Source organism: Amphiura filiformis, chromosome 17, assembly GCF_039555335.1.
Source record: "Amphiura filiformis chromosome 17, Afil_fr2py, whole genome shotgun sequence".
Classification (NCBI taxonomy): Eukaryota; Metazoa; Echinodermata; class Ophiuroidea; order Amphilepidida; family Amphiuridae; genus Amphiura; species Amphiura filiformis.
In genome coordinates, this window is record NC_092644.1 from 32553621 (window position 1) to 32580822 (window position 27202).

The window sequence follows — 27202 nt, forward strand, 5'->3', positions numbered from 1 at the left end:
ACTGACTCAACCATACTACAGACATTATCCAGTACTCAATCCAGTGATCCTGAACCAGGAATACTCAGAGAGGAAGTGGAACTAGCCTTGAAACACCTTAAGGAAGGGAAAGCAGCTGGATATGATGGTATCACAGCAGAGGAATTAAAAGCTGCTGGTGATACAGGAATAGACATGATTCATAAATTATGCCGAAGGATCTGGGAATCCGAATGTGTACCAGAGGACTGGGGCAAAGCAATCATTGTCCCCATTTTCAAAAAGAAGGACAAATTAGACTGTGCCAACTATAGAGGCATAAGCCTACTAAGTCTCGCAGGGAAAGTCTTCTGCAGCATACTTCACAGCCGGATGAAAAAGCAAACTGAGGAGATACTCTCCGAATCACAAGCAGGGTTTAGACCAGGCCGTAGCACTGTTGACCAGCTTTTTACACTAAGACAAATAACAGAAAAATACACCGAAATAGACAAGGCGCTGTATCTCTGCTACATAGATTACCAGAAGGCCTTTGACACCGTGTGGCAAGATGGACTATGGGCAGCAATGAAGCACCTAGGTTACCCGGACAAGATAGTTCGACTCTTACAGGCTTTGTATGGCACATCGAAAAGTGCAGTGAGGGTGGACAAAGATATCACAGAGTGGTTCAGGACTGCCACAGGAGTAAGGCAGGGTTGCATCCTATCGCCACAGTTATTCAACATACTACTGGAATTAGTCATCAGTTTAGCAATCCAGGACCTGGACACTGGCATCAAAATCCAAGGCAAAACCCTCAACAATCTGCGGTTTGCCGATGACATTGTTTTAATGGCAGATTCAGAGGAAGATCTTCAATCACTTGTAACTCTAGTCCACACTCAAAGCAAGAAATTTGGCCTCACTCTAAATAAGGGGAAAACAGAAGTTCAGGTCATCAACAAAGTCAGCCACCCAATAACCATCTTCATAGAAAGTGACCAACTGAAGCAAGTCCAAACCTTCACCTACCTGGGAGGAGTTATCACAGAGAATTCAACCAGTACGGAAGACATCAAACGGAGGATTGGACTGGCAATGGGAAGCATGCGGAAGTTAACCACAATATGGACGTCAAAAGAAATTAGTATCAACACAAAAATGGAACTCTACCAAGTGCTAATCTTGTCAATAGCAACATATGGGGCAGAAGCTTGGACGCTTAAGAAAAGAGACGAGAAGAGATTGTTGGTGTTCGAGATGTCTTGTTTAAGGTGGATAATGGGAGTCTCCAGAAGAGATAGGCTACGGAACACATCAATAAGAGAGGCAACAAGCAGCCAGGTCACAATACTAGACAAAATCAAAGCCAAACAACTGTTCTACTTTGGACACATCGTACGGATGCCAAAGGACAGATACCCTAAATATGCCCTTGAAGGTAGAATACCTGGACACAGGCCTAGAGGTAGACCCCCAAAGCGCTGGCTTGACAACATAAAAAGCAGCTGCCAAGAACTCGGGATTACATCAATCTACAATGCAAGGAGTATGGTCACAAACAGAGGCATATGGACTTCCATGGTGAAACGGCTGCTAGCTCCAAGGTTCCCAGGATCCGAGGGAGGAAAGCAATAAGTCCAAGTAAGTCCAAGTCCAAGTGACTAATCCAAATAGGTTCCATTTTGTAAAACACAGATGAGAACTGCACTTACGAATTTCAATATTCTTTTCAGAATGTTACTGCCTAAACAATTTCATTTTTAATGCTATAAAGAAGACGTCGTCGAAGCTCATATTTTTACCACCCATGTTCGGATACAACCAACAAAGACATAACTGACCTGATAGAACCCATGAACAGTACAGGTTCCTGTGGTATAATAGAAAGTCTCTGGCGTAGTGTGGTCAATGGTACTTCACGAATGTCTATCCCATCTATCCAAATAGTACCTGCAATAGAGATGTAGTACGTTTACTATAAATAAATTTGATCATTGTCTTATGTTAGTAAATAATAATGGTAATCAATAATTTGGTAGTGTATAAATTGTGTTCAGTGGACCCAATATATTGAGCCATTTTACCCCAAAACAAATAAAAAGGCAACTGGCCCGTGAAATTGAATCAAGAAGGACTGACTGATTCTGCTACTGACATAATTGAATGAAGTTCGCGAGAATGTGTCTACATTGTAGCACGTTGTCAGGGAGCTTCAGGGTGTGTCTGTGGGGGATATGTAGGGGTGTGTGTAGGGGGATATGTAGGGGTGTGTGTAGGGGGTGCCTGTTTGTGTGCATGTCTGTCCGGGTTCGTTTGTACCCACATCTCAACATATTTCACACCTACCTTCACATACATTATTGCATCGGAACAATGAAAGCGCTAAGGATGACTTTCCACTTCCAGTTCGTCCACAAATACCAATCTGCCGAACAAAGACGTTACGAAATAAAATCTTGTCAACTTCGAAAAACAAACTATGCGTCAATACAAGGGCAATAGCTGGCAATGTATGACTCAATTAATTACAAGGGCAATATTTGACTCGCACGGTCAAGTTAGCTCAATTAATAAGGCGTCGACTATGGTGCGAGAGGTTGTGGGTTCGAACCATGGCATTGGTTTGTACGCTCGCGTGTAAAAATTGAGTTAGCTTGAAATTCCCCTGGACAAGGAAGTTACTGCTAATTGTAACCCATACGAAAGTCGGGAGCCGATCCCGGTCAATTATTGTGGAATGATGTCTAAGATCGTAGCTGCAAATCCCTGTGTTGTTGTTTTAACGGTTTATGTAATGATATCGGACCATAGTGGTCATCGACAAGCTTTTAAGAGCGTTTAGGTGTGCTAAGCTTTGTGGATCAACGTCTAGGCATTGTGCTTGTGCGTAGCGCACTGTTGGACGTCGTGTCGAAGCTAAACCCCTTCTTCATAAACTGCACTGGCTGCGTTTTGAGCAGAGAATTCTGTTCAAAGTCCTTTTGTATGTGTACAAGGCATTTAACAACTTGGCTCCTAATTACATCGCTCAACAATTCACTGTTTATGTTCCATCCCAGCCCCTTCGATCAGCCATGGACACAAATCGGCTTGTGATACCGATGTCTGAATTGGTCACTGTTGGTGATCGAAGTTTCAAAGTGGTCGCGGCAAATGCCTGGAACTCTTTGCCGAGACAACTTCGGACTGCTGGATCTACAGAAATTTTCAAGGGAAATCTTAAGACTTTTCTATTTTAAGAACTTTGTAATTCATTTATTTGTTGTAAACGCTATGGTACCTTGTGAATAGCGTCCTAAATACCTGTTTGTTGTTGTTGTTGTTGTTGTTGCGCACTATAAATCATTGTGCTACATCAGATGACATTATCCAGTCCAGCTTTCCAGACGGTGACCTTTGCCTGAGGCAATTACTTCCGGTGTTCCGGTGTCATGTTGTCTAGCGTCTTTTGAGCGATAAGATGAATTTAATTTATGAGGACTGAGTTGTTTGACATTTAGGAGTCTGTACCGTATAATGGACTGTAGTTGCTTTAAAGCAAACTATACCTTTCCTCTTGTATCAATGCAAACCTACTTTTTCTCTTGGATTGAATGTTAAGTTGACATCGTGTAACACAGGTCCCAAGTCATCAGCATACTGAACAGATACATTCTCAAACGCTATGGAACCATGTCTTGGCCATTCATCCGGTGGAGGAATCCCTGTAGAAGAATATATAATGATGACAGCCCTACCACATTATATTTTAATGGGCTATTACTAGCCTTTCAACAAGGCTCTGCCTGGACCCCGCCTGGAGCACCGTAGTGGGAGCGCCACCTATAATATTCCACGGCTTCGCCGCTCGCTGTCGCGGCTTCGCCGCTCTGTCGCGCCTTCGGCGCTCAGCTCGCGGCTTCGCCGCTCGCCCCCCCCCTGGGATCACGAGGTCTTTGACAAAGACTAGGCTATTACAGTTGCAATATATACACGCCGTAATGGAAGACATGAGCTTCATTTCCCACAGGTGAAGATTTCCAATAAAGTCACCCATAGCCCCATTTGAAATACACACTCCCTGTGTGAAATATCAAGGTCTTGTCTTTCGTAGGGGGTGCATGGTTGTCAACTGGATAAGCCCATTGTACATCCCCACACACACCTACAACCAGAGAGCCCCCACCCCTCCAGATCTTCCATAGAGAGTGTATGGTTTTCAACTGGAGTAGCTAGCCCAACCTGGATCTTGGCTATCGCCACAGATTTATTATTACTGAAATTATTTAAACATGTTGAGCAACAGCAAATATTTCTGACTTTATAAACTCCTCAACAAAAGTTTGGAAAGTTTGTTCAAGCATCTATAACGCCACTGAGCTGGTCTCTAAAGTGTTCAATCATGAGGTCTGGGCTGATAACAGGACATTCCATTCTCTCTACTCCAATATTCTGTAGGTAGTCGTTGACTACCCTGGCTCTGTGGGGGGCGAGCGTTGTCATCTTGGAGGATTACATTAGGTCTCAGATTGTGAAAATATGGAATTGCAGCTTGCTGCACAGAATAATGTTCAATAATTTAGCACATTCGGTTTGAGACCTCACTGCATTCACAAGACGTGTCTTCAGGCGTAAAAACGGTGATTGTTTCAAATGTGGTGTCATTATAAAGACGAATAAAGTATCTATCCATTGATATGCAACACGATATGAACATATCTGAGATATAGATGCTTGAAAAACTTTCAAAACTTTTGTTGAGAGGTTCATAATACATGTACGTTGTTTGTATGCGAATTACAGATATAAAAAGGAATGCAGCCTTTACCATCGAAGTCTTCAGTGGGCAGGTATACGTAATGCTTCACTCGTTCTATCGCATTCATTTGTATTTCTAGATCGGCCAGATTCCTGATTATATATCCAAATCTCCCAATGTCCTGTAAAAAATCAACACAGTTAGACAAAAAGTTTGGATTTCGTACTTCATAATATAATATTGAACTTACAAATACGCAAACATTCCCAGATTACCGTCACAATAACATCATAATTTGGACAAAAATGTGTACCTAGGCCTCAACAATCCGCGGTTGTTAACCTCCTTTCCATAGACATCAACGGGCGGCATACCCTAAACCTCCAGGTACGGCGGTAGGGTCCAATTTGTTTCGCAAAATAAAATGAGCGCAAAGGATGGTCGGACAATTACAGAGCCGTTCGGCGGTTCGAGCGTTATACGCTTGTACATGCATGTGGCATATGCATATGGCTCTCACGGGGGTATCTTCCCCCATTCCCATATTGTTAAACGACAAGAGTTTAGAAAATCCGTGCTAAAAAGGTTGAAATTTCTTCCATTCTTTTACTCGCGAACTCAAAAATGAGATTTACAAAAAAACCTGTGCGACTTGTCTATTGCGTTTGGTAAAAAGTATGAATATTCCAAAGATAAAATCATTTTATATAATTGGTGGTGTGATTTGACAACAAACGACAAACATACAGATATGGCAAAATTACTCAAAAGTACCTTAAATGCATAAGCAATGGCGAAGCCAACAAGAGCTGGATGAAGAGATTCAGCTGAGAGTATGGTGATGAAACCAGCGATTAACCCTGCGACTGCTGCCAAACAATCCTGTGTGTTATAGAAGAAATTCGATGGAGCTCTCGTTAGTCCGTAAAAGAGTGGTTTGTTTTTAGAATATTGGATTTTTTGATTTTAAAGATTTCGAAGCTGTGACATAGTATGATCCCTAATTGAGGGATATTTTGATAAATAACACAAGTTGTTATTCATATTTGTTCACTATTTATAAAATGTTCATATTTAGAGATTTATACTAAACAGTATACAAATTGATAACACCAGATATTAAGATATAAAGAGAAAGTTAAAAGGTTCACCCTTATACAGAGTTAAAATCCTGGGGTGAGAAAGTGAAACTTCTCACACATTAAGTTGAGGAGATACATTCCTAAAATGACCATGTCCGCCACGACAGATGGTATGTTCAAAAGTAATGGCCAAATAGATCCTGCTTTCCGACTATTTGGCTAAATAATCATAAATGTGGTTTTGGCCAAGGAAATAACATGTCAAAATATTATTAATTAGTCCCCTTCTTGGCCAAACCTTTCCAGGATCTAGACCATCTCAAGGGACACCACCCACCGTGATCTGAATCATACCAGACATATGATTGGTTGAAAGTTGATATCTAAACCTACTTGGAAGTTTGTGATTGGTCGGGAAAGTTCAGTACCAATTACTGTTAGAAAGATTCTTATTGGATGAGATTAATTATGATTCCTTCCATAATTGTATGTATATGGAGAGACTTCCTCTCCATCTTTAGTCTACTTTTCATCAGGACTCCGAGACCACCTGTCTGAGGTGGTCAATAAAGATATTTAAACGCCATCGAAATGTATAAAGCCGATATGAAGAAATAAATGAGTTACGCTTAATGATTGAACTACATCAAATGAGTGTACTTTTGTATTATTGCCACGCCACCATCGTTACAGAAGCCTTATCATATAATAATGAAAAATGCGTAACTTACAAGTCTTAGATTCAACCAGGTACTTGAGGTGTGCAGGTATAAATACGCAGTCGCATTCACATTAATATGGTCAAGAAAAGTCAAGAAAAAACGTCTTTGGTATCTGCGGGAAAACGTTATGTTTAAACACACAAAACATAATTAATCTTACAAGATTTTTGTCCAGTTTATAACTTTGAATCATACAATGTTATTAAGGTATTATGTTCTATATATATATAGATAAAAAGAGATGTATTCCACAAGTTAATGAAGAATGCGGCTGGAAATTTGATTAATTATGGGTTTATTACTCAGAAAATCATAATTGCAAATGAGAAACATGTAATAATGATTTAGGCACTTTGGTTATGAGGGTGACGATATATAATATAAGCTTCCTGACTTTTTGTGCCCCTATTTTTTAGTTGTCCACCGGGTAACCATCAAGAGAGGTCCGACGATAATAGTATTGGCTAGTTAGTTCGGACGCATTGCAACTATTTTGAAAACCGTCACCGATGGTACAATATAAAGTATAATTTTATCTTCCGGCCGAAGAGCGGTCCTTGTCTGAGGCCCCGGTCTGAGGCATGAGAGCTGTAGTCATCTTCAGAGCTACCTGCATTGCAATATTAGCTTCAATACTGCAAAGGCATTCGGCCCAAATCACGAATAACAGGATAGTTCATCGCAACCAAGCCAATTCCTCATTGATACATTGATCTATATAATATATTCAGCCTACCTATAAGCTCTTACGGTTGATAATCCGTCCATTGTTTCCGTCACGTGTGAATACAAAACAGATTTGGACACACTTTCAAGTCTACGTAATTGTCTGTGTAAAAATTGACATAATCTGATTTGTTATATTTTACTATGTTAGAAAGATATATATATTAGCTACATAGAAACTAGTCATGTTATGTTATAGGCTGATACATTATTTACCACTTTTTGCAAATATTCGTAGTAAAATAAATTTGGAGAGCGAGTTGGCGCAGCGGTTGTTCCCTCGCCTTGAACAACTGGGGTCCCGGGTTCAAGCCCCGGCGCGGCCCAAGGTGTCATGTGCCGATTCCATGTTCGCTCTCGCAGGTTTTTCCCGGGATCTCCAGTTTCCTCCTGCTTTACAAAAATCGGTGAATAGTTGTTTAGTTATCAAAAACTTCCCTCACCCAATGGAATTTGGGGAGCTGCACAGATAATTGGTGGATGTTACAATTTAAGTGCGGATAGGTTATAAGCGCCGGGTTCGGCTGCACAATGCCTAGTTGATGCGATCTGATTCTGATGATTCACCATAATGAATCAATTACTTTTAAGTTTTATATAAATATAGATTTCATCTAAATAACTTTTACCTGGATGTGCGTAGATAAAACCTCTGTATTAAGTAAAATATGATGAAAACGAAAGCAACAATGAACGTGAATAGCGGCAGTATAAATATGATACCAACAAACGAAAAGATGATTCGCCATATGCTGTACAAAGAGGCGTCCATCGTACGGAACAATTTCTGTAAGGTCCCCAAACGAAAGAAAAAAATAGAATAGCTTTAGTACACAATAGACTTGCTGTACATTTACTTTCGTGTGGGCAGCCACCCGCATATATCCCACACCACACCTTACCCTACTAACACACACCCGGCCCATACACATAAACAAAACATGCGGGTCAGTAATTCAACATTCGCTTATAAAAGAAAAAGCTATCATCGGGGTGACTACGGCAAAAAAATTAAGGTCAATGAATCATAAGAATCTAATTAGCCGTTCCGAGATATGGCAGACACAATAGGGTGGCGCTGCACGAAGTGGGTAAAGTCTTTTGAATTTGCCGGGTTTTACCCAGATTGAAAATGCCCCCCTTTTATGTACGCCATACTTCGAAAAGGCTAATAGGACCCGATATTTCTGAAAAGTGAAAAGAAGTTGGTTTAAGGATATTTTCCCGATTTAACAACCATTTCAAGCGACTTCAGAAAATTCGACAGAAGTAGATCCTCAGCGGATCTCTGGAAGCGTCTTTTTAAACACTTACCATATCAATCATTTCCAAGTCACTAGAAAATCTGTTTAGAATTCTTCCCAGAGGATTGGTGTCAAAGAATCTATACAAGTGACAAAAAATAAACATTACAGAGTATTGTAACTAATGTATGAGTCCGGCGAACATTTTATGTGTTTGGCCGTCTATTGGTGCCACAATTAATTTCAGGTGGGAAATTTGATTACTGCAATCAATTCATGGGTTTCTAATCGTCTGGTCTAAGTTCGTACCTGAATATTTCAGAGTGTAGAAAGCAGTAGAAATGAGCATAAGTAGGCTGTGTGTGTGTGTTTTGTGCGAGTCCGTGTGCTCCTGTTATAATCATAGACGGAATGAAAACGACTAGTTTGCGTCTGCTTGCTTACTTGCTTATGTCGACTTGTCTAGTCGGACTCCGCTGATGGCTCTCCACACAACTCTGTTCTGCATGCAGTTCCTATAATGTCTTGTCTCTCTAGTCCAGTATCCTCGATTAGTTGCTTAATGTAGTCCTTCCTTGGTTGTCCTCTTGATATTTTGCCATGCATAGGCTGCCATAGCAAAACTCTGGAAGCTGCCTCTGTTTCACTTCTGGCACAGTGTCCAGCAAATCTCAGCCTTTTTGTTTTCAGCCTTTCGGAGATTGGAGAGAGATTGCCGTACAGCTCCTTATTGGTGGTGCGACTGCCAGGTAACATTAAGTGCTTTTCTCAGTAGTCTTGTATAACAACCATCAAGCGCCTTCCTAAACGTTGATGTAATTGTCCAAGTTTCTGCACCATACATCAGAACTGATTCGACTGTGGTGGTGAAAAGTTTGGTTTTAAGATTTCTAGGTAGGCTGCTCTTCCATATCCTGTTCATGCTGTTGCAGGCCCTCCATGCCTGGGCTTTCCTGATGTTAAAATCCTTTTCACTACTGCCAATCCAAGCCCCAAGGTATTTGAAATCATCAACTACCTCAAGATCGCTTCCATCAAGTGTTCGGATTGGGGATGCAGCCATATTGCAAACCATTGCCTTGGTTTTCATATGGCGTTCATGCTGAGACCGACTGTTAAAGTAGTGCTGCAGTCTCAACAAGATGGAGTAGTTCTTCAGCGTCACTGAGACTGTCGGCCAATAGTGCTATGTCGTCAGCGAAGTCGAAGATCTGTAATTGTTTGTGGGCCTCCGACTTTTCCTTGTTTTCAGTGTGAGCCCTAGACGATCTTCATTCCCATGTAGTGCTTTCCTGAGAGCATAGTCGAGGACTGTTAGAAATAGAAATGGTGCAAGTGTGTCCCCCTGCAATACTCCAGCCAGCCTGAATTATGAAGTCGTTGGTGATTCCATCTGGTGTGGTTACATGGGCAACAGTGTTCTCATAGGTGTTTCCAATAACCGCCACAAGTTTCTCTGGTACTCCATATGCTCTTAGAATGTCTAGCATTTTCCTTCGATGGATGGTGTCAAATGCCTTTTTAAAATCGATGAAGACCAGTGCTACTTGCAGATTGTTGTTGTTTATCTCTTCAATAATTCTTCTCAAGGCCAGTATTTGTGACACTGTTGACCTTTGAAGTGGTTATTTTGGCCATTTAACATGCAGTTCTATGGGAGGACATATTATCATAATTTAATAATATGTCGAACTTTGCTCTGTTTACCTACAAAGACAACAAATTTGGTCGATTCCATTTAGGTGCAAGTTGGGCCATGTGTAAACATTACAAATATGCAAAACAAAATCAGGTTTGAAAAAAAGTAACCAATTTCATATTATAAGATCGTACATTATGGCTTTAAGATTCTGTAACAATATCCCAAAACATTTACAACTTTACAAAGTTCGAAACTCGAGAAAATTTTAAAAGCTTACCTCATTGGAAGTTTCATGACATTCATCATCATTTTCTTGTGCAGTGTTATTCCTGAGATAATAGCTGATGTCACGTAAACGGATTGAGTTACAAAACTGAAGAAGATAGTTGCTGCCGACAGACTTCCGTAACCAATAATGAAGCTACTAGTTTGAAATGACGCATCCGTGCCCTTGAATAAATGAAATAACGATAAAGCAACTTAATCGTCATCTGGGAGTGGTTGCATCCCTCCATTCGGAATCAAAACTTTACAACATTTATCATTGGTAATTTCTTTCATTCTTACCTAACATACAAGTTGAGAGTTTGAGCGCGTAGCAAGAGCCTAGGGGACATGGACATTAGCTGACGTTGAACAGTGCGGGGCCCTTTTAACGTCCGTCTATCAGCCCTTATATCTCTAGGTTGATCCTTTCATTTTCGCTTTTACTCGGGGCCCTGAACCCTCGAGGCCCCTCGACCCTCGTCCACCCGCTTGCTACACCCCTGTTGAGCCGACTGCTTTACGGCGCCGCGATCTTTTGTTGGTCGAAGCAACCAAGAAATGTTTTGCAAAAGTTCATTCTACAAATCATATAGGCCATACTTTGAAAACTTGCTTATGTACATTTTACAAAAGTGTTGTTGTTTCAGCCCTCTTTACAACATAACTCAAGAACCATAGGACCTACAAAAGTATATCTGTGAATTCTTCTACATGCTTGCTATGAAATGATCAATGCAATTTTTGCCAAAGCTCACTACCATTCGCAAGATGCTGTGAACTACCAAATCGCAACAGTTTAAATCAGTTGCTAACCTAAAGTGATGTATCTAACACTTACGTTGAATCCAACCGGTTGATAGTTGTCCTTAAGCCAATATGCCAACCATAGGTGTTGACTTAGTAAAAATCCGTTTTCTGCTCCGTAACTTAAAATAACACCAATCAATAACCAAAACGTGGACTTGATGAAGAACAAGTAAACCGACATCAAAACGGAACCATGGGCAATCTCTTCAGCCTCAACGAGTTTTCCATCCGCCTCCTCTGTTAGATTAAATTACATGTATGAACCAATATTATACAATACGCATCGGAAAGACGTCGTATAATACCTGTATAGGCCTACCCTCAGTGGCGACGCCACGGGGAGGGCAAATTTACCCCAGTCGGAACTCTTTCCCTCAGTAAAACTCAAAATTACGAAAATTGCCACTTTTTGCAGCAATTTTGCGCAAAATTTGTTGATTTGCCCCCCCTTCACTTTGTCTGTTGTTACCCGCCACTGCCTATACCCTTTAGCATGCTTAGCTTTGATTTAAGACCTCGTTTATTCAAATCGATTTAGAATTAAAGAAACACTGATCATCAAAAATCCAAAGAAGGAAGCAAATCAAAAGTTGCATTTTAATGTTCTAATCAATAAGCAATCACTGCGCTAATTCTCTTGGTCAAAAATCTTTGTGTACAAATCAAGAATTTGCATCTTCCTTGGGATTTTGGTTCACCGTGTCTTTATTTCTTCGCCGATTTTACCGGCCCTGATTTCAGTATAGATCCGTTGAGTTACCTACCAAATTCAAACTTTTCATATCGTTCCATCTGCGCAACCTGCTTCCGTATTTCTTCGCGTTCAATGGTAGCTCTGTCAGACCCCTGATCGTCGCCTTGTTCTCCAGGAGGCAACTGGCTCCATTGGATGGCAAGCTGTTCATCTTCCTTGATGATTGTTTCATATTTTCCGTAATGAGTGATTGCACCAGCCTTTATAACTATCACCTGTTATGTCATATAGAAGTATTTTAAAATCCTTAACTCTCTCCACGCGGGTGTCGACTGCAGACGACAAGTTTCCAATTTTATTTGAATTTTTAAAAAATTTCAGAATTGTAAATTTTCATGACCATATTTGAAATCAGCATGAAAAATGCATTAAAATGAGTACAAACAAGCCTAGTATTGGTTCAGTGGTTCTTAAGATAGCTTTTGATATTTTGAGAAAATTTCTCAAAACTCGGTCTTTTTATGTTGAAGCTTATATTCAGTAAAGGTGAAAGTGTGATTCACCATATCATGGATTTCATAAGTTGAATAAAACGTTTAATACTTTTTGATCGAATTAAGGTGTTTTCCAATTAGGCCAACATTTGGCCTATATGAATTTCAACGTAAGGGACCGTTCACAAACACTTGTAAGGGGGGCCTGATTCAAAAAGGGGGGCCCTGAAAATTTTTGACCCTCCTAAGGAAAAATTGAGTTTATATGCTTTTCTATGGGGTTGACCCATAATTTTCATGTCAAAAAGGGGGCCCTGAAATTTTCGAGGTCTGTAAAGGGGGGCCCTAAAAATTTTGACGATAAAATGTTTTTGCATCAGGCCCCCATTACAAGTATTTGTGAACGGTCCCTAAGTCCATGCAATTATGTCGAACTGAGGCAAAAGGTAATAATACCTCATATATAATATACTGAATACCTACCTTGTCCGCATGTCTGAGGTATTGTGTCTCATTGGTGACCAAGACAACTGTCCTCTTGTCTCTTTTTAGTAATCCCATAATTCCATTCTCAAAGAGGTCTCTGCTGACGTGAGCATCTAGAGCAGAAAATGGGTCGTCCTATAGAGAGGCACATAAACCGTGAACAATGAACATACATGTACTTTCGTAACAACATGCATTAGGCTAGGCTTTTTAATACGGAGCAAAGTTAATTAGAATTGGACGCGGACTATAACGTCAGAGTAGGAAATAAAATTAGCTTTAGTGACAGAAAATACCAAATCCCTACCATATACAGCTTTACCACACAAGCTCACCCACCCCAAGCCCCACCATCATACACTCAGCCCTATACACATCGTCCACCCAGTGTCATCGCCCCGATATCTTCATGGCAGAAATCGCCATGGTAGGTCGAATTCACAGCCATGCATGGCCATTTTGTTCCGACCTTTAAGACGCATAATGAGCCGAGGGACATCCCGACTAAGGCTACTGTCAATACCTCGGTAATTGATTTCTCTAGTGTATAAGTGAGCTGTATACGCCATATGAGTGAGTGCTCACACTACGCTGTGTATGACCTCTGTCTGGGGGTGAACATGTATACGCCATGTGGGTGAGTGCTCACATCAGAAAATCAGAATATTTTTGTCAGTTTATGAGTTCAAGACAAACGCTTCTTTCTCAAGACACAAGCTAACGACTATCATATCCGTTGAACATATATGTTCAAGTGCAAGGAACCAGATCTGGTTTCTTTATACGAAATCATTTACGGGAGATATTCATCACATTTACGTGTATCGATCCCGGGTATTCATTTCAGTGTCTCTGGCTGTATAATGTAATTATTAACCGGGCGATGTCGGTGTGCCACCCCAGGTAAAGAATTATTCTGTATAGGCATCAAACTTTCTGATCGGGACTGATGTATTAGAAAGAAAAAATTCGCCGCTACATGATGAAGTAAAAAGTTAGAAATAAATGTAAAACGTTACTTCTAGAGTAGAAAGATGCAATGACTAGGGATGAGATTCTGAATGCTATCTTCAGAAGATAGGCCCTATAGTGAAAAAAAAATCAACGCACGACTACTCTGCGCGATTAAAAAAAATCGGCATTCGGCCTAATGCCAAACTAAAAAAAAAAAAAAAAAAAGGGGAGAGGAAGAGGTAAAAATAGATTTAAAAAAATAATTTAAAATCTGTAGGCCTAAGAATTAATTTTAAATCTAATACTTGATTGGTCCCTGATTACAATACTTTGGGATTAATTTTAAACCCTTGAAATTTAGAGTGTACATTTTTTCTTAGGCCTATATCGCTTTAAATTTAGAGAAAATGATGTAAAACGTTACTTCCAGAGTAGAAAGATGCAATGAATCAGGGTTAGATTCTAAATGCTATCTTCAGCAGATATACGGTAACGAATAAAAATCCTAAAACGCGTACGGCTACTCTGCGTGATTTTAAAAAAAATCGTCATTCGGCGCACTATTAGGGAGGAAAAAGAGCAGGGTTGTCACTACGCCGGACGGGGTCCGTCCGGCACTGTCCGGGCCGTCCGGCACTCACAAAAAAAACAAAAACAAATAATTTTTTTTTTTTTTTTTTTTTTTTTTTACATTTCCGGAAGTGGATGATGATATTTCATCATAAAAAGAGCAAGAAAATTTTTTTTAGTGGGGTGGTACCCTCAAAGCCTAATCCCCAATCCCTAGCGTTCACTAAAAAGATAGTGCGAGGCGCGAGAGCTTCGCTCGCTACGCTTCGCCTTCAATATTTTAGCCAGTACTTTTTTGGTCCTGGTGACAACCCTGAAAAAGAGGTAAAAATAGAGAAACAGGCAGATGCGGAAAGTGATGAATATGTAATGTCGCTTTGAACTTTCTGATCGGGACTGATGTATTAGAAAGAAAAAATTCGCCGCTACATGATGAAGTAAAAAATTTAGAGAAATAAATGTAAAACGTTACTTCTAGAGTAGAAAGATGCAATGACTAGGGATGAGATTCTGAATGCTATCTTCAGAAGATAGGCCCTATATAGCGAAAAAAAAATCAACGCACGGCTACTCTGCGCGATTAAAAAAAATCGGCATTCGGCCTAATGCCACGCTATTAAAAAGAAAAAAAAAGGGGGGAGAGGAAGAGGTAAAAATAGATTTAAAAAATAATTTTAAATCTGTAGGCCTAAGATTTAATTTTAAATCTAATACTTGATTGGTCCCTGATCACAATACTTTAGGATTTATTTTAAACCCTTGAAATTTAGAGTGTACATTCTTAGGCCTATATCGCTTTAAATTTAGAGAAAATGATGTGAAACGTTACTTCCAGAGTAGAAAGATGCAACGAATCAGGGTTAGATTCTAAATGATATCTTCAGTAGATATAACGAACAAAAATCCTGAAACGCGTACGGCTACTCTGCGTGATTTTTTTTTTTAAATCGTCATTCGGCGCGCTATTAAAAAAAGGGAGGAAAAAGAGGTAAAAATAGAGAAACAAGCAGATGCGGAAAGTGATGAATTTGTAATGTCGCTTTGAACTTTCTGATCGGGACTGGTGTAATAGAAAGAAAAAAATCGCTGCTACATGATGAAGTAAAATTAAGAGAAATAAATGCAAAACGTTACTTCTAGAGTAGAAAGATGCAATGACTAGGAGGAGATTCTGAATGCTATCTTCAGAAGATAGGCCCTATATAGCGAAAAAAATCAACGCACGGCTACTCTGCGCGATTAAAAAAAATCGGCATTCGGCCTAATGCCACGCTATTAAAAATTTAAAAAATAATTTTAAATCTGTAGGCCTAAGATTTAATTTTAAATCTAATACTTGATTGGTCCCTGATCACAATACTTTAGGATTTATTTTAAACCCTTGAAATTTAGAGTGTACATTTTTTCTTAGGCCTATGTCGCTTTAAATTTAGAGAAAATGATGTAAAACTTTACTTCCAGAGAAGAAAGATGCAATGAATCAGGGTTATATTCTAAATGCTATCTTCAGTAGATATAACGAACAAAAATCCTAAAACGCGTACGGCTACTCTGCGTGATTTTTTTAAAAAAATCGTCATTCGGCGCGCTATTAAAAAAGGGAGGGGGAAGAGGTAAAAATAGAGAAACAGGCAGATGCGGAAAGTGATGAATATGTAATGTCGCTTTGAACTTTCTGATCGGGACTGATGTATTAGAAAGAAAAAATTCGCCGCTACATGATGAAGTAAAAATTAAGAGAAATAAATGTGAAACGTTACTTCTAGAGTAGAAAGATGCAATGACTAGGGATGAGATTCTGAATGCTATCTTCAGAAGATAGGCCATATATAGCGAAAAAAATCAACGCACGGCTACTCTGCGCGATTAAAAAAAATTGGCATCCGGCCTAATGCCACGCTATTAAAAAGAAAAAAAGGGGGAGAGGAAGAGGTAAAAATAGATTTTAAAAAATAATTTTAAATCTGTAGGCCTAAGATTTAATTTTAAATCTAATACTTGATTGGTCCCTGATCACAATACTTTAGGATTTATTTTAAACCCTTAAAATTTAAAGTGCACATTTTTTCTTAGGCCTATATCGCTTTAAATTTAGAGAAAATGATGTAAAACGTTACTTCCAGAGTAGAAAGATGCAATGAATCAGGGTTATATTCTAAATGCTATCTTCAGCAGATATAACGAACAAAAATCCTGAAACGCGTACGACTACTCTGCGTGATTTTTAAAAAATCGTCATTCCGCGCGCTATTAAAAAAAGGGAGGAAAAAGAGGTAAAAATAGAGAAACAGGCAGATGCGGAAAGTGATGAATATGTAATGTCGCTTTGAACTTTCTGATCAGGATTGATGTATTAGAAAGGAAAAATTCGCCGCTACATGAGGAAATAAAAATTTAGAGAAATAAATGTAAAACGTTACTTCTAGAGTAGAAAGATTCAATGACTAGGGAGGAGATTCTGAATGCTATCTTCAGAAGATAGGCCCTATATAGCGAAAAAATCAACGCACGGCTACTCTGCGCGATTAAAAAAAATTGGCATCCGGCCTGATGCCACGCTATTAAAAAGAAAAAAAGGGGGGAGAGGAAGAGGTAAAAATAGATTTTAAAAATAATTTTAAATCTGTAGGCTTAAGATTTAATTTTAAATCTAATACTTGATTGGTCCCTGATCACAATACTTTAGGATTTATTTTAAACCCTTGAAATTTAAAGTGTACATTTTTTCTTAGGCCTATATCGCTTTAAATTTAGAGAAAATGATGTAAAACGTTACTTCCAGAGTAGAAAGATACAATGAATCAGGGTTAGATTCTAAATGCTATCTTCAGCAGATAATAACGAACAAAAATCCTAAAACGCGTTCGGCTGATACTCTGCGTGATTTTTAAAAAAATCGTCATTCGGCGCGCTATTAAAAAAAGGAGGAAAAAGAGGTAAAAATAGAGAAACAGGCAGATGCGGAAAGTGATGAATATGTAATGTCGCTTTGAACTTTCTGATCGGGACTGATGTATTAGAAAAAATTAAATTCGCCGCTATATGATGAAGTTTTTTAAAAATTAAGAGAAATAAATGTGAAACGTTACTTCTAGAGTAGAAAGATGCAATGACTAGGGATGAGATTCTGAATGCTATCTTCAGAAGATAGGCCCTATATAGCGAAAAAAAAAATCAACGCACGGCTACTCTGCGCGATTAAAAAAATCGGCATTCGGCCTAATGCCACGCTATTAAAAAGAAAAAAAGGGGGGGAGAGGAAGAGGTAAAAATAGATTTTAAAAAATAATTTTAAATCTGTAGGCCTAAGATTTAATTTTAAATCTAATAATTGATTGGTCCCTGATCACAATACTTTAGGATTTATTTTAAACCCTTGAAATTTAAAGTGTACATTTTTTCTTAGGCCTATATCGCTTTTAAATTTAGAGAAAATGATGTAAAACGTTACTTCCAGAGTAGAAAGATGCAATGAATCAGGGTTATATTCTAAATGCTATCTTCAGCAGATATAACGAACAAAAATCCTAAAACGCGTACGGCTACTCTGCGTGATTTTTAAAAAATCGTCATTCGGCGCGCTAATAAAAAAAAAGGAGGAAAAAGAGGTAAAAATAGAGAAACAGGCAGATGCGGAAAATGATGAATATGTAATGTCGCTTTGAACTTTCTGATCGGGACTGGTGTATTAGAAAGTAAAAATTCGCCGCTACATGATGAGGTAAAAATAGAGAAACAGGCAGATGCGGAAAGTGATGAATATGTAATGTCGCTTTGAACTTTCTGATCGGGATTGATGTATTAGAAAGGAAAAATTCGCCGCTACATGAGGAAATAAAAATTTAGAGAAATAAATGTAAAACGTTACTTCTAGAGTAGAAAGATGCAATGACTAGGGATGAGATTCTGAATGCTATCTTCAGAAGATAGGCCCTATATAATAGCGAAGAAAAATCGCGCGATTTAAAAAAATCGGCATTCGGCCTAATGCCACGCTATTAAAAAGAAAAAAAGGGGGGAGAGGAAGAGGTAAAAATAGATTTAAACGCGTACGGCTACTCTGCGTGATTAAAAAAAAATCGTCATTCGGCGCGCTATTAAAAAAAGGGAGGAAAAAGAGGTAAAAATAGAGAAACAGGCAGATGCGGAAAGTGATGAATATATATTACTGTGCGTATTGAAAACCCAACCTGCGTCTTGAAAACAAAAACTGACAAAAAAAAAATCGAATTTTCTTGAGTTGGCAACGTTAAAGAGGATAATGAGCATGCGCAGATAGTAAATATTAGTCATTTCAGCTGATAAATGGCAACGTTGCATTCGTAATGGTGAAGAAGCGTGCATTTTATGGTAACCGGTGGTGTGCTTAGCCTGAGTAGATCGACCTATCTCTGCGTAGCTGTTGGATTCGTACTACTATCGTGACAATTTCTGACACGAAAATATGACGCTGTGCCCAACCCACACAAAATACAAACACACCCCCACAGACACCCACGGCAGTTCGGTCTGGTTGACAGGACGTTATACGCGAACTTGTCTTTTTTTGTAATTCGGTCTTGGAGCACCTTCAAAGGACCTTGAAAAACAACATTAGCTATTTGATTTAATTAGTTTGTTGAGTGCGTTCATATGTATGCTGTTATGCGCGCATTCGTTCGTGGGGGGGGGGGGTGCATTCGTTGGTGTGTGTGTGTGGGGGGGTGGGGTGTGTGTGTATGCCGGTGAAATAGAATGATGTAAACATTGGCAATTATTATGTCTCATCCAAAGGCAAACCCATTAAAGCCTTAATGTACGATTTCCGTTAAATTTTAATTTTGTTATTCTTTATTCAAAATGTTAATATTAGTAATAACTGACAGGACAGGTTGATGTCCATTTTAAGTTGAAATAACAAGGTAATGGTGAAAAAGCGTGCATTTTTATGGTAACCGGTGGTGTGCTTAGCCTGAGTCGATCGGCCTATCTCTGCGTGGCTGTTGGATTCGTACTATCATGGCAATTTCTGAGACGAAAATATGACGCTGTGCGCGTGCCCTACCCACACAGCTGTGCCCTACCCACACAAAATACAAACACATCCCCACAGACAAACCCACTTACCAACAGTACAACTTGACACGATGAGTACAACGCTCTGGCTACATTTATCCGTTGTTTCTGACCACCACTCAAATTGATACCTCTTTCACCAAGCTCTGTCAAATCTCCTGCTGGTAGAAGCTGAATGTCGGGCCCAAGAGCACAGGCTGAAATTACCTCATCATATCTTCACAAAAGACAAATGAAATAGTCAAACAATGTTGATAGGAGCTAGGTCGCTATATTATAGCATCACAAACATATAAAGACAAATGGAGTAGGTAATATTCACAATATTGATAGCCATGTAATATTTTTTCCTGGAGAAAGTGAGTGATTGGTGAAAGCAGCACCACTAAGTTTTGGAAATTAACATCTGTGCGAGGATTTTATACACAGAGGATATATAAATTCAAGTGCACAGTGGACCTCGCTGAACAGTGATATTCGCAGGACAAGAGTGGACTTAGGGCATACATCCGTCGTACCATTTTGGAAATTGACATCTGTGCGAGGATTTTATACACAGAGGATATATAAATTCAAGTGCACAGTGGACCTCGCTGAACAGTGATATTCGCAGGACAAGAGTGGACTTAGGGCATACATCCGTCGTACCATTTTGGAAATTGACATCTGTGCGAGGATTTTATATGCAGAGGATATATAAATTCAAGTGAATAGTGGACTTCGCTGAACAGTGAAATTCGCAGGACAAGAGTGGATGGATATACATCCGTCGTAATGAACATTGAGTGCAACAGAACTTTGTAATCAAATTTTGTAACATGTATTATACCTACTTGGAACATAATGGCGTCTTACTCCAAACTCTCTTAAAAAACCAAAAATATGACTACCGAAATTTAAGATGGCATCAGGGAAAAAACAAAAATAAAATGTAAAGAAATAAAGTACCTGGGTTTATAGAACGGAATTCCACATAGAATGTTATCACGAAAAGTACCATTTTGTATCCAAGCCCTCTGAGCTGCGAATGCTGTTGTTGGTTTAATGCTGTGGAAATTATAAAAGAATATTCTTTGAAACAAATACACAAACATTTAAAAATACACGTTTAAAAATACTTTTTCCTGGAGAAAGAGAGTGATTGGTGAAAGGAAAGCAACACCATTTTAGAAATTGACATCTGTGCGAGGATTTTATACGCAGAGGATATATAAATTCAAGTGCACAGTGGACTTCGCTGAACAGTGATATTTGCAGGACAAGAGTGGATAGGATATACATCCGGCGTAATTGACAGTGTGTGCAACAGAACTCTGTAATCAACCAGAAAAAGACTGCCGGATAATTAGTAATTATCAGTGCGATCTAGAGTAAAAGTGTATGCTTTTATGTATGTGCAGAATCATTGCCAATCATGTTATACTTTTCATTAAATATTCAGATTTTGTTATACAAACGGTGTGTTAGTGTCGTGCGTTCGTGTGAGAACTGGGAAAGGGTAATTTTGGTCTTGAGTATTTACGGCTCGTGTCAAAGGGCTCTTAGTTACTGGAATACCTGATCGGCAAAGGACAGAAGGACACTTTGCACGCACCCGTGAAAATCGCAAAGCGCGAGAATTTCGTGCTCCAGCCTTTCTGTAAAAATTGATTGAATTATATAGCAACCAAGATTTACCCATAATTATCAACCCTTGAAGGAGCAAATATTTTTGCGTATCGGGATTTCGGCTTATATTCGTAATAGGCCTACTAAGAATACAATGATATTGATCCATTGGCGATGTGTGATTCTTTCTCATATAGGCCTACTCCGAACCGTCGTACTTACATGTGGCTTTTGAATTTCCCGCTTACAAGAGCCATTTCTCCCAACAGACTGTAAAGTAATGCAGACTTGCCGCTTCCGACAGCACCAACTACCATGGTCATCTTGTCTATAAGTAATTAATGTGGATGACACAATGTATTCAATGAGCTTCAATGTTTCAAAATATGTTGATATAAATCTACTTTTTCCCCCGAGCATTGACTTGTTCTTGTCTCTATTGTTCTGACAAGTGGAGCAGAGTAAATGTCATTTTATGTGCCAGTAATTGCCGCAAAGTGCATCATGTTTTCCCATTGCCGTCAAGTCTACGGTGGATGGACTTCATGGGACACAAGTTTGGAACTAGGACCTAAGTTTAAAGACTTTTTTAATACCAAATTGGTGAATAATATGGATTTTATATGTCTCGGCAATTTCAAAACACCTATCCCATTCGACGGGTTAAGTGTATATTAAAATCTTAGTCTTGATCATATCAAATATTTTACTCATTTTTTACGACTCCCTAAATCTCGATCTTCCAAGGAAATGTTGATTTGGCGCAACCAGATACCTTAAAACTGAATTTTGAAGCATTTGAATGGCTGATATTTTACAATGTAAGGCCTAAAGTAAAGTGGACAAAAGAGGTCATGGTGTGGACCCTATAGCAACAACGCTCTATAGACAAACCTGTTTCTATTTCGACAGAGATGTCTTTCAAAACTGGTTCCGAGTCTGTTTTACTCCAAGCAAAGTTACACTTTAATAGCTGAAAACGAGACAAAATAATTATTAGACAATACATCGCATCTCTCAACGGTGAATCTTTGTATAACTGTTTATTTTCGATTGGTGCGTTTTGATATAAACTCAGTTCAGCCTGCTCAGTTGACGATGACAACGACGCCGCCACCGCCGAAGACGACGCCGCCGCCGCCGCCGAAGACGACGACGACGACGACGACGACGACGACGACGACGACGACGACGACGACGACGACGACGACGACGACGACGATGATAATGATAATGATAATGATAAAGAGGATTTTTTTTCGAAATGGACCATGAAAAGTCCATATTGTTTCATAAAAAAAAAATTAAAAAAATCTAGAAATTTGCAATTTATTTTGATGCTTAATTGAATGAGAAATTGTTGTTTAAAAAGGACAGACTTGTAATCAGGCTAAAAAGTTAGCACATTGAGAAATGCATACTTATGAGTATGTGGCACAGAATTAGAATTCTGTGGTATGTGGTGAGTAGACTTGAACAAATCTTGATTTTACACACCACCAAATCGGGTTTGAATCAAACTCCAAACTCAGTGTTTTATTCTGAGAACCACACCAGGTTGATTTAATGTAAAAAAAAATGGGGGTGGGGTGGGAGGGGTTGTAAGGTTGATGGTTAAAAGAAGTTGATGATTAGCATGGTATACAGATAATATAATAACATTATCACTTATGAATAGCTTTATTTTGATACCAAATTTCATTTGTAGTTCCCATCAGCATTGACAAAATCATCAATATGAACATGTCGTTCAATGAGGATTTTGCATGTATAGTGGTGTGCAACAAGAAAAACAAATCAAATAAGAATGGCGACATCCTATCTATTGCGAAGTGGCGGTTGAAACTTGAAAGTGAACAGTGTCATGTGCTTGAAAGGCTAGGTCTATATATTTAACTATAAGGCCTGATTCAATTCCATGTTTTCGTCGAAGTCAAGTTATAATGGATTTATAGTGAATTCAATTTTGATGAAGTGAGTACACAAAAATTTGTTTAAGCTTACTTACACAGTACACATATACATGCATGCATGTTGAACCACACTCAGTTTCAGAGAAGAACGGCAGTCCCTTACTCAGATTGACGCAAGCGCCCTGTTAATGAGCGACATTTTGACGCTTAATCGGCCAATCAGATTACCGCGTATGTTGTTATGATTGTCAGACGATTGAATCACCGATCAGAAACACACGTCCGTGTTTACGCTGTGCACGCTCTCAAAATGTAAACAAGTGCCGTTCTTCTTTGACCGAAACTGCATGTAGCTGAGCGCATGCATGCCATATGGCCATATCTGTAATCGCCATAGGGTAGCAACAACATAATAGAAGATTAAGCCTCTTTAAAATGAAATTTTATGCATACCGAATTTTATCGGCTAAATACGCAGTTATGCCGTTTGAAATGACGCGTCAATTATTTGTAATTTGTGACGCATCGTGAGATGGCGAACACATCCAACAAACCATTGATTAGCAAAAAGCCTGCATTTAATTTAAAAAAATATAATTTAACTTTTCCCGGATGTTCATTTAATTTTTGTGCATTAGCATTCTATTCAGTAGGCAAATTTCCCAATACTACAATGTACTACAGTACACACATAACCTATGATTCTGCATGGCCATAGCCCGGGGGCCATAGATGCTTGTTATGTAACACCTTTTGTAATTTACACCCTTAATCCAAGGTTATGAATATAAAATGAGGGCTAGCTGTTTACATTGTCTGTTTGCATTGCAATGGACCTGTGATTTTGCACAATGGATCTTGTTATTGCATGCTAAAAATATCCCATGTTGTCTAAATGGAAGAATGTTTTATAAATGGGGGGGGGGGTGCCCTAAAATTACACCCACAATCATACCCCTAATCTAACCATCGCAATAACCCTAAATCCTATATGTACTTCTAACGTATAGCCGTCCCTAATTCTAAACCCTAACCTAATTTTGAAGTCGACGCCCGACGTCGCGAAATGACAACCGCGTACGTCTAGAATAGCGTCGAAAGCGAGACGACCGAGACGCGTCCAGCAAAAATCACGAAACGCGTATAACTCCCATCGTTCCGCTTCAGCGCCGCCGTGCGCGCGTCGGTACACGACGACGTTGTCGTCGTCGATAAACTCTAACTCTATGTCCGAACCCCAACACAAATATTATACAGCACCCATGCATAGCATGTGTGCACTGATGCTGGTATAATATTATACAGCATCCATGGTATAATATTATACGCAATACAGCATATATTTAGATGCAGTGCACTGATCCATGGTATAATATTATACAGCACCCATGCATATAGTATGTGTGCACTGATTCCTATTTTTTTTAATTTTTTTTTTTTAAACTTTTAAGTTAAAAAATGAACTTTCTCTGGTCCGCTTTGAGAAAAAATCATGTTGATAATGATAATGATAATGATGATACTGCTTGGGATGATGATGATAAAAAATTGTTACTTTTTCTAAAGACTTTAAAACACCATACCTTCCAGGTTATTGTTTCATCATTGATGACGCCATCAAACCCTTTTCCGTCCTTCGTGTTATTCTTTTGGTTATCCTTGGAACGGCTACCATTGTATGAGCTCATAAGAAATCCTTGAACACGCATAATACTGACGTAACCTGTAGCGATAGCAGGTAAGCAGTCGACCATAGAAAATATTATGGTATCAAATATGCCAACCAAACCTAGAGCCGAAAAAGCTACGTCGCTACTGAGTTGTTTATCAGTCAGTAAAGGGTATGTGCTAAAACACTGAAAAAAGAAGAAGAAAAAGAAAGTGAAGTCGGTTGGGTGGTGATGGGGTGGGTGTGTGAGGTGCAGTGTACGGTGTGACGCAATTGCGAGACGCACGTGTTACATTACGAGAAGGCCTATTATAGACAATCTTGATAACAATGTAGTCTTTCCATTAACAGGTACACCACGAATCGACTCTCAAAACACCCGGGGGGGGGGCACTTCAATTTGAAATGGATATATGTGTAGGGCTGGCACTTTCGCACTAAGGGACATTCGGTGAGAGCAAAATGTAAAAAATATGAGGTCATTGGGTGAGAGCATGATTGTTGGCATTCGGTGAGAGCAAAATGTAAAAAATATGGGGTCATTGGGTGAGAACATGACCTTTTTTTTAAATGGAATCTTTGGGTGAGAGCCGAAACAGCGCCACAGAAACCTCGAAAATCGGATTTCTAGTTCTAAATAGCTTCAAATGTCTTTGATTTTTCAAAATAAGTAACAAAATCAGTGATAAATGAAAGTTGCTGTTCATATTGAACTTGTAAGGGTCTTTGGGTGACAGATCAATTGGGGGTCTTTGGGTGACAGAGCACGTGTTCGTAAAAAAATATGGGGTCTTTGGGTGACAGCGATGCTGAAAAGGGGGGTTTTAACAGCCCTACATACGCGTCACCTCCAAAGTTGAAGTGCCCCCCCCCCCTGGGTCAAAACAATCCTTAAAACTGTAGTCTGTAGTATTATTTATTCAGTGTGTAAATAGCCTGGGTGTGTATGTCGGGGGGGTGCTCATAAACGCGTGTTTGTTTGTTTGTGGTAGGTGCATAATGTAATGTTTAAAAATAAAATCATATCATAATCAAATTTACAATTACAGCGAAATAGACTTACAACTGCAGCTATCAATACCGGTGTTGCGTTCGATGTTAAAACTGTATAATAAAAAAGTGTATTTTTTTAATCATTTCATTATATGCATGTTTAAAAGGGTATTTCGTAGGCTAATCCACAGCTTCATCCCCCCACTTTGTTTCAAAAAAAGTTGAGAGTTTTACACCACTGGAAACCTCTGGCTACATAATGTACCAAAAATTTTTGCAGATTTAGCAAAAATATCGTCAAATTTGAATTTCGTTCTGGTGTACCAAATCAACTCAAATTTTGGGAATAAGCTTTTTTCGTGGATATCTACTGAACAATGTCATAAAAAGAGGATGCTAAGATCACGAAATCCTCCTTTAAGGGTAGACAAGGTACTGTTGGTCGAAGCAGCCAAAAATATCATCAAATTTTCATTATGTAAATCAATATATTATTGAAAAATAACACTTTGATGTTCTGCATAAGTTCATTCTACAAACCATATACTTTCAAACCTTGCTTGATTTATCGTTGTTAATGAGTTATGTACGTTTATGTAAGTGTTGCAGGTGTTTCAGCCCTCCTACAACATAACTCAAGAACCACAGGACCTACAAAAGTATATCTGTGATATTTGAATTCTTCTACACACTCGCTATGAAATGAGCAATGCGATTTTTGCCAAAGCTGACTACCATTCGCAAGATGCTGTGAACTACCAAATCGCAACACTTTAAAAGAGTGTCAAACCTTGGTCATAATCATGATAATACCCAATGATATGAAGCGAAGGAGCGTTACGATTTCAATGATAATACCTGTAGCTGAAAACGATATATTTTTGAAGCATATCTGATAGACCTCCTTCAAGCGTAGTGGTGACAGCGTATTACACATCATGTACTCCCAAGCGTTCAGTTTTAGCACTTGAATTCCCCTCAATAACTCAACGGTGTGCTTTACCCGTGCATCTGTGAAAACCTTGAAGGATAAAAAAATCGCATGTTTTGGTCATATTTTGGTTGATCAAAAAGCATGCATCATTCGAAACAATAAACTAATATCACATTGCACTGTTTACCTCATTATGGTAGCAATATAATAAAGAATATATCTAAAGACTGCAGATTGTGGTTACATGGAGTATAATAGGGATCTTTCGTATTGAAGATATGATTTATTTCCCAAAACACCAAAAAAATAGGTCTTTGGGGGAAAAAATCCATATCTTCAATATGAAAGGTCAAAATTTTCAATTGATCGTCGGCTTTTCCTCCCAGCTACATACACTTTAGGAATATATCATTAGATTTGTAAAATTTACTTCGAGGACTGTTATATATCAAAAATGTGAAAAATATCAAATTTTAATAATTTGTCCTAAAATTTGTATTATATCATGATTTTCAAAAATGAAAATTATTTGATATCAGAAAGACATTCTTCGTATTCAGAATGCAATTCGATATGTCTGATGTGCTCTCATGTCCCACAAAAATACTGTCGAAACGCTCAAAACGCTCATTCCAGATCC

General features: G+C 38.9%; 2 protein-coding genes across 2 annotated transcripts in view; both read right to left on the bottom strand.

Annotated features, from left to right (window-relative positions):
- Positions 1-21377, bottom strand: part of LOC140137647 (ATP-binding cassette sub-family C member 9-like) — a 28732-nt gene extending 7355 nt beyond the window's left edge. The window contains exons 1-16 of the mRNA XM_072159381.1: positions 21276-21377; positions 20394-20492; positions 19497-19662; positions 12864-13001; positions 11957-12161; positions 11224-11429; positions 10396-10568; positions 8547-8616; positions 7862-8019; positions 7243-7335; positions 6516-6618; positions 5477-5584; positions 4772-4883; positions 3541-3668; positions 2311-2389; positions 1806-1914 (exon numbers count right to left, since the gene is read on the bottom strand). Of these exons, the coding sequence (XP_072015482.1) occupies positions 1806-1914; positions 2311-2389; positions 3541-3668; positions 4772-4883; positions 5477-5584; positions 6516-6618; positions 7243-7335; positions 7862-8019; positions 8547-8616; positions 10396-10568; positions 11224-11429; positions 11957-12161; positions 12864-13001; positions 19497-19662; positions 20394-20492; positions 21276-21376 (2048 nt within the window). The 5' untranslated portion in view covers position 21377. The remainder of the gene's footprint in view (positions 1-1805; positions 1915-2310; positions 2390-3540; positions 3669-4771; positions 4884-5476; positions 5585-6515; positions 6619-7242; positions 7336-7861; positions 8020-8546; positions 8617-10395; positions 10569-11223; positions 11430-11956; positions 12162-12863; positions 13002-19496; positions 19663-20393; positions 20493-21275) is intronic.
- A 490-nt stretch (positions 21378-21867) lies between these two features.
- Positions 21868-27202, bottom strand: part of LOC140137153 (ATP-binding cassette sub-family C member 8-like) — a 38194-nt gene continuing 32859 nt past the window's right edge. Inside the window, exons 8-11 of the mRNA XM_072158806.1 lie at positions 26487-26649; positions 25699-25739; positions 24550-24822; positions 21868-22026 (exon numbers count right to left, since the gene is read on the bottom strand). Coding sequence (XP_072014907.1) covers positions 21868-22026; positions 24550-24822; positions 25699-25739; positions 26487-26649 — 636 coding nt within the window. The remainder of the gene's footprint in view (positions 22027-24549; positions 24823-25698; positions 25740-26486; positions 26650-27202) is intronic.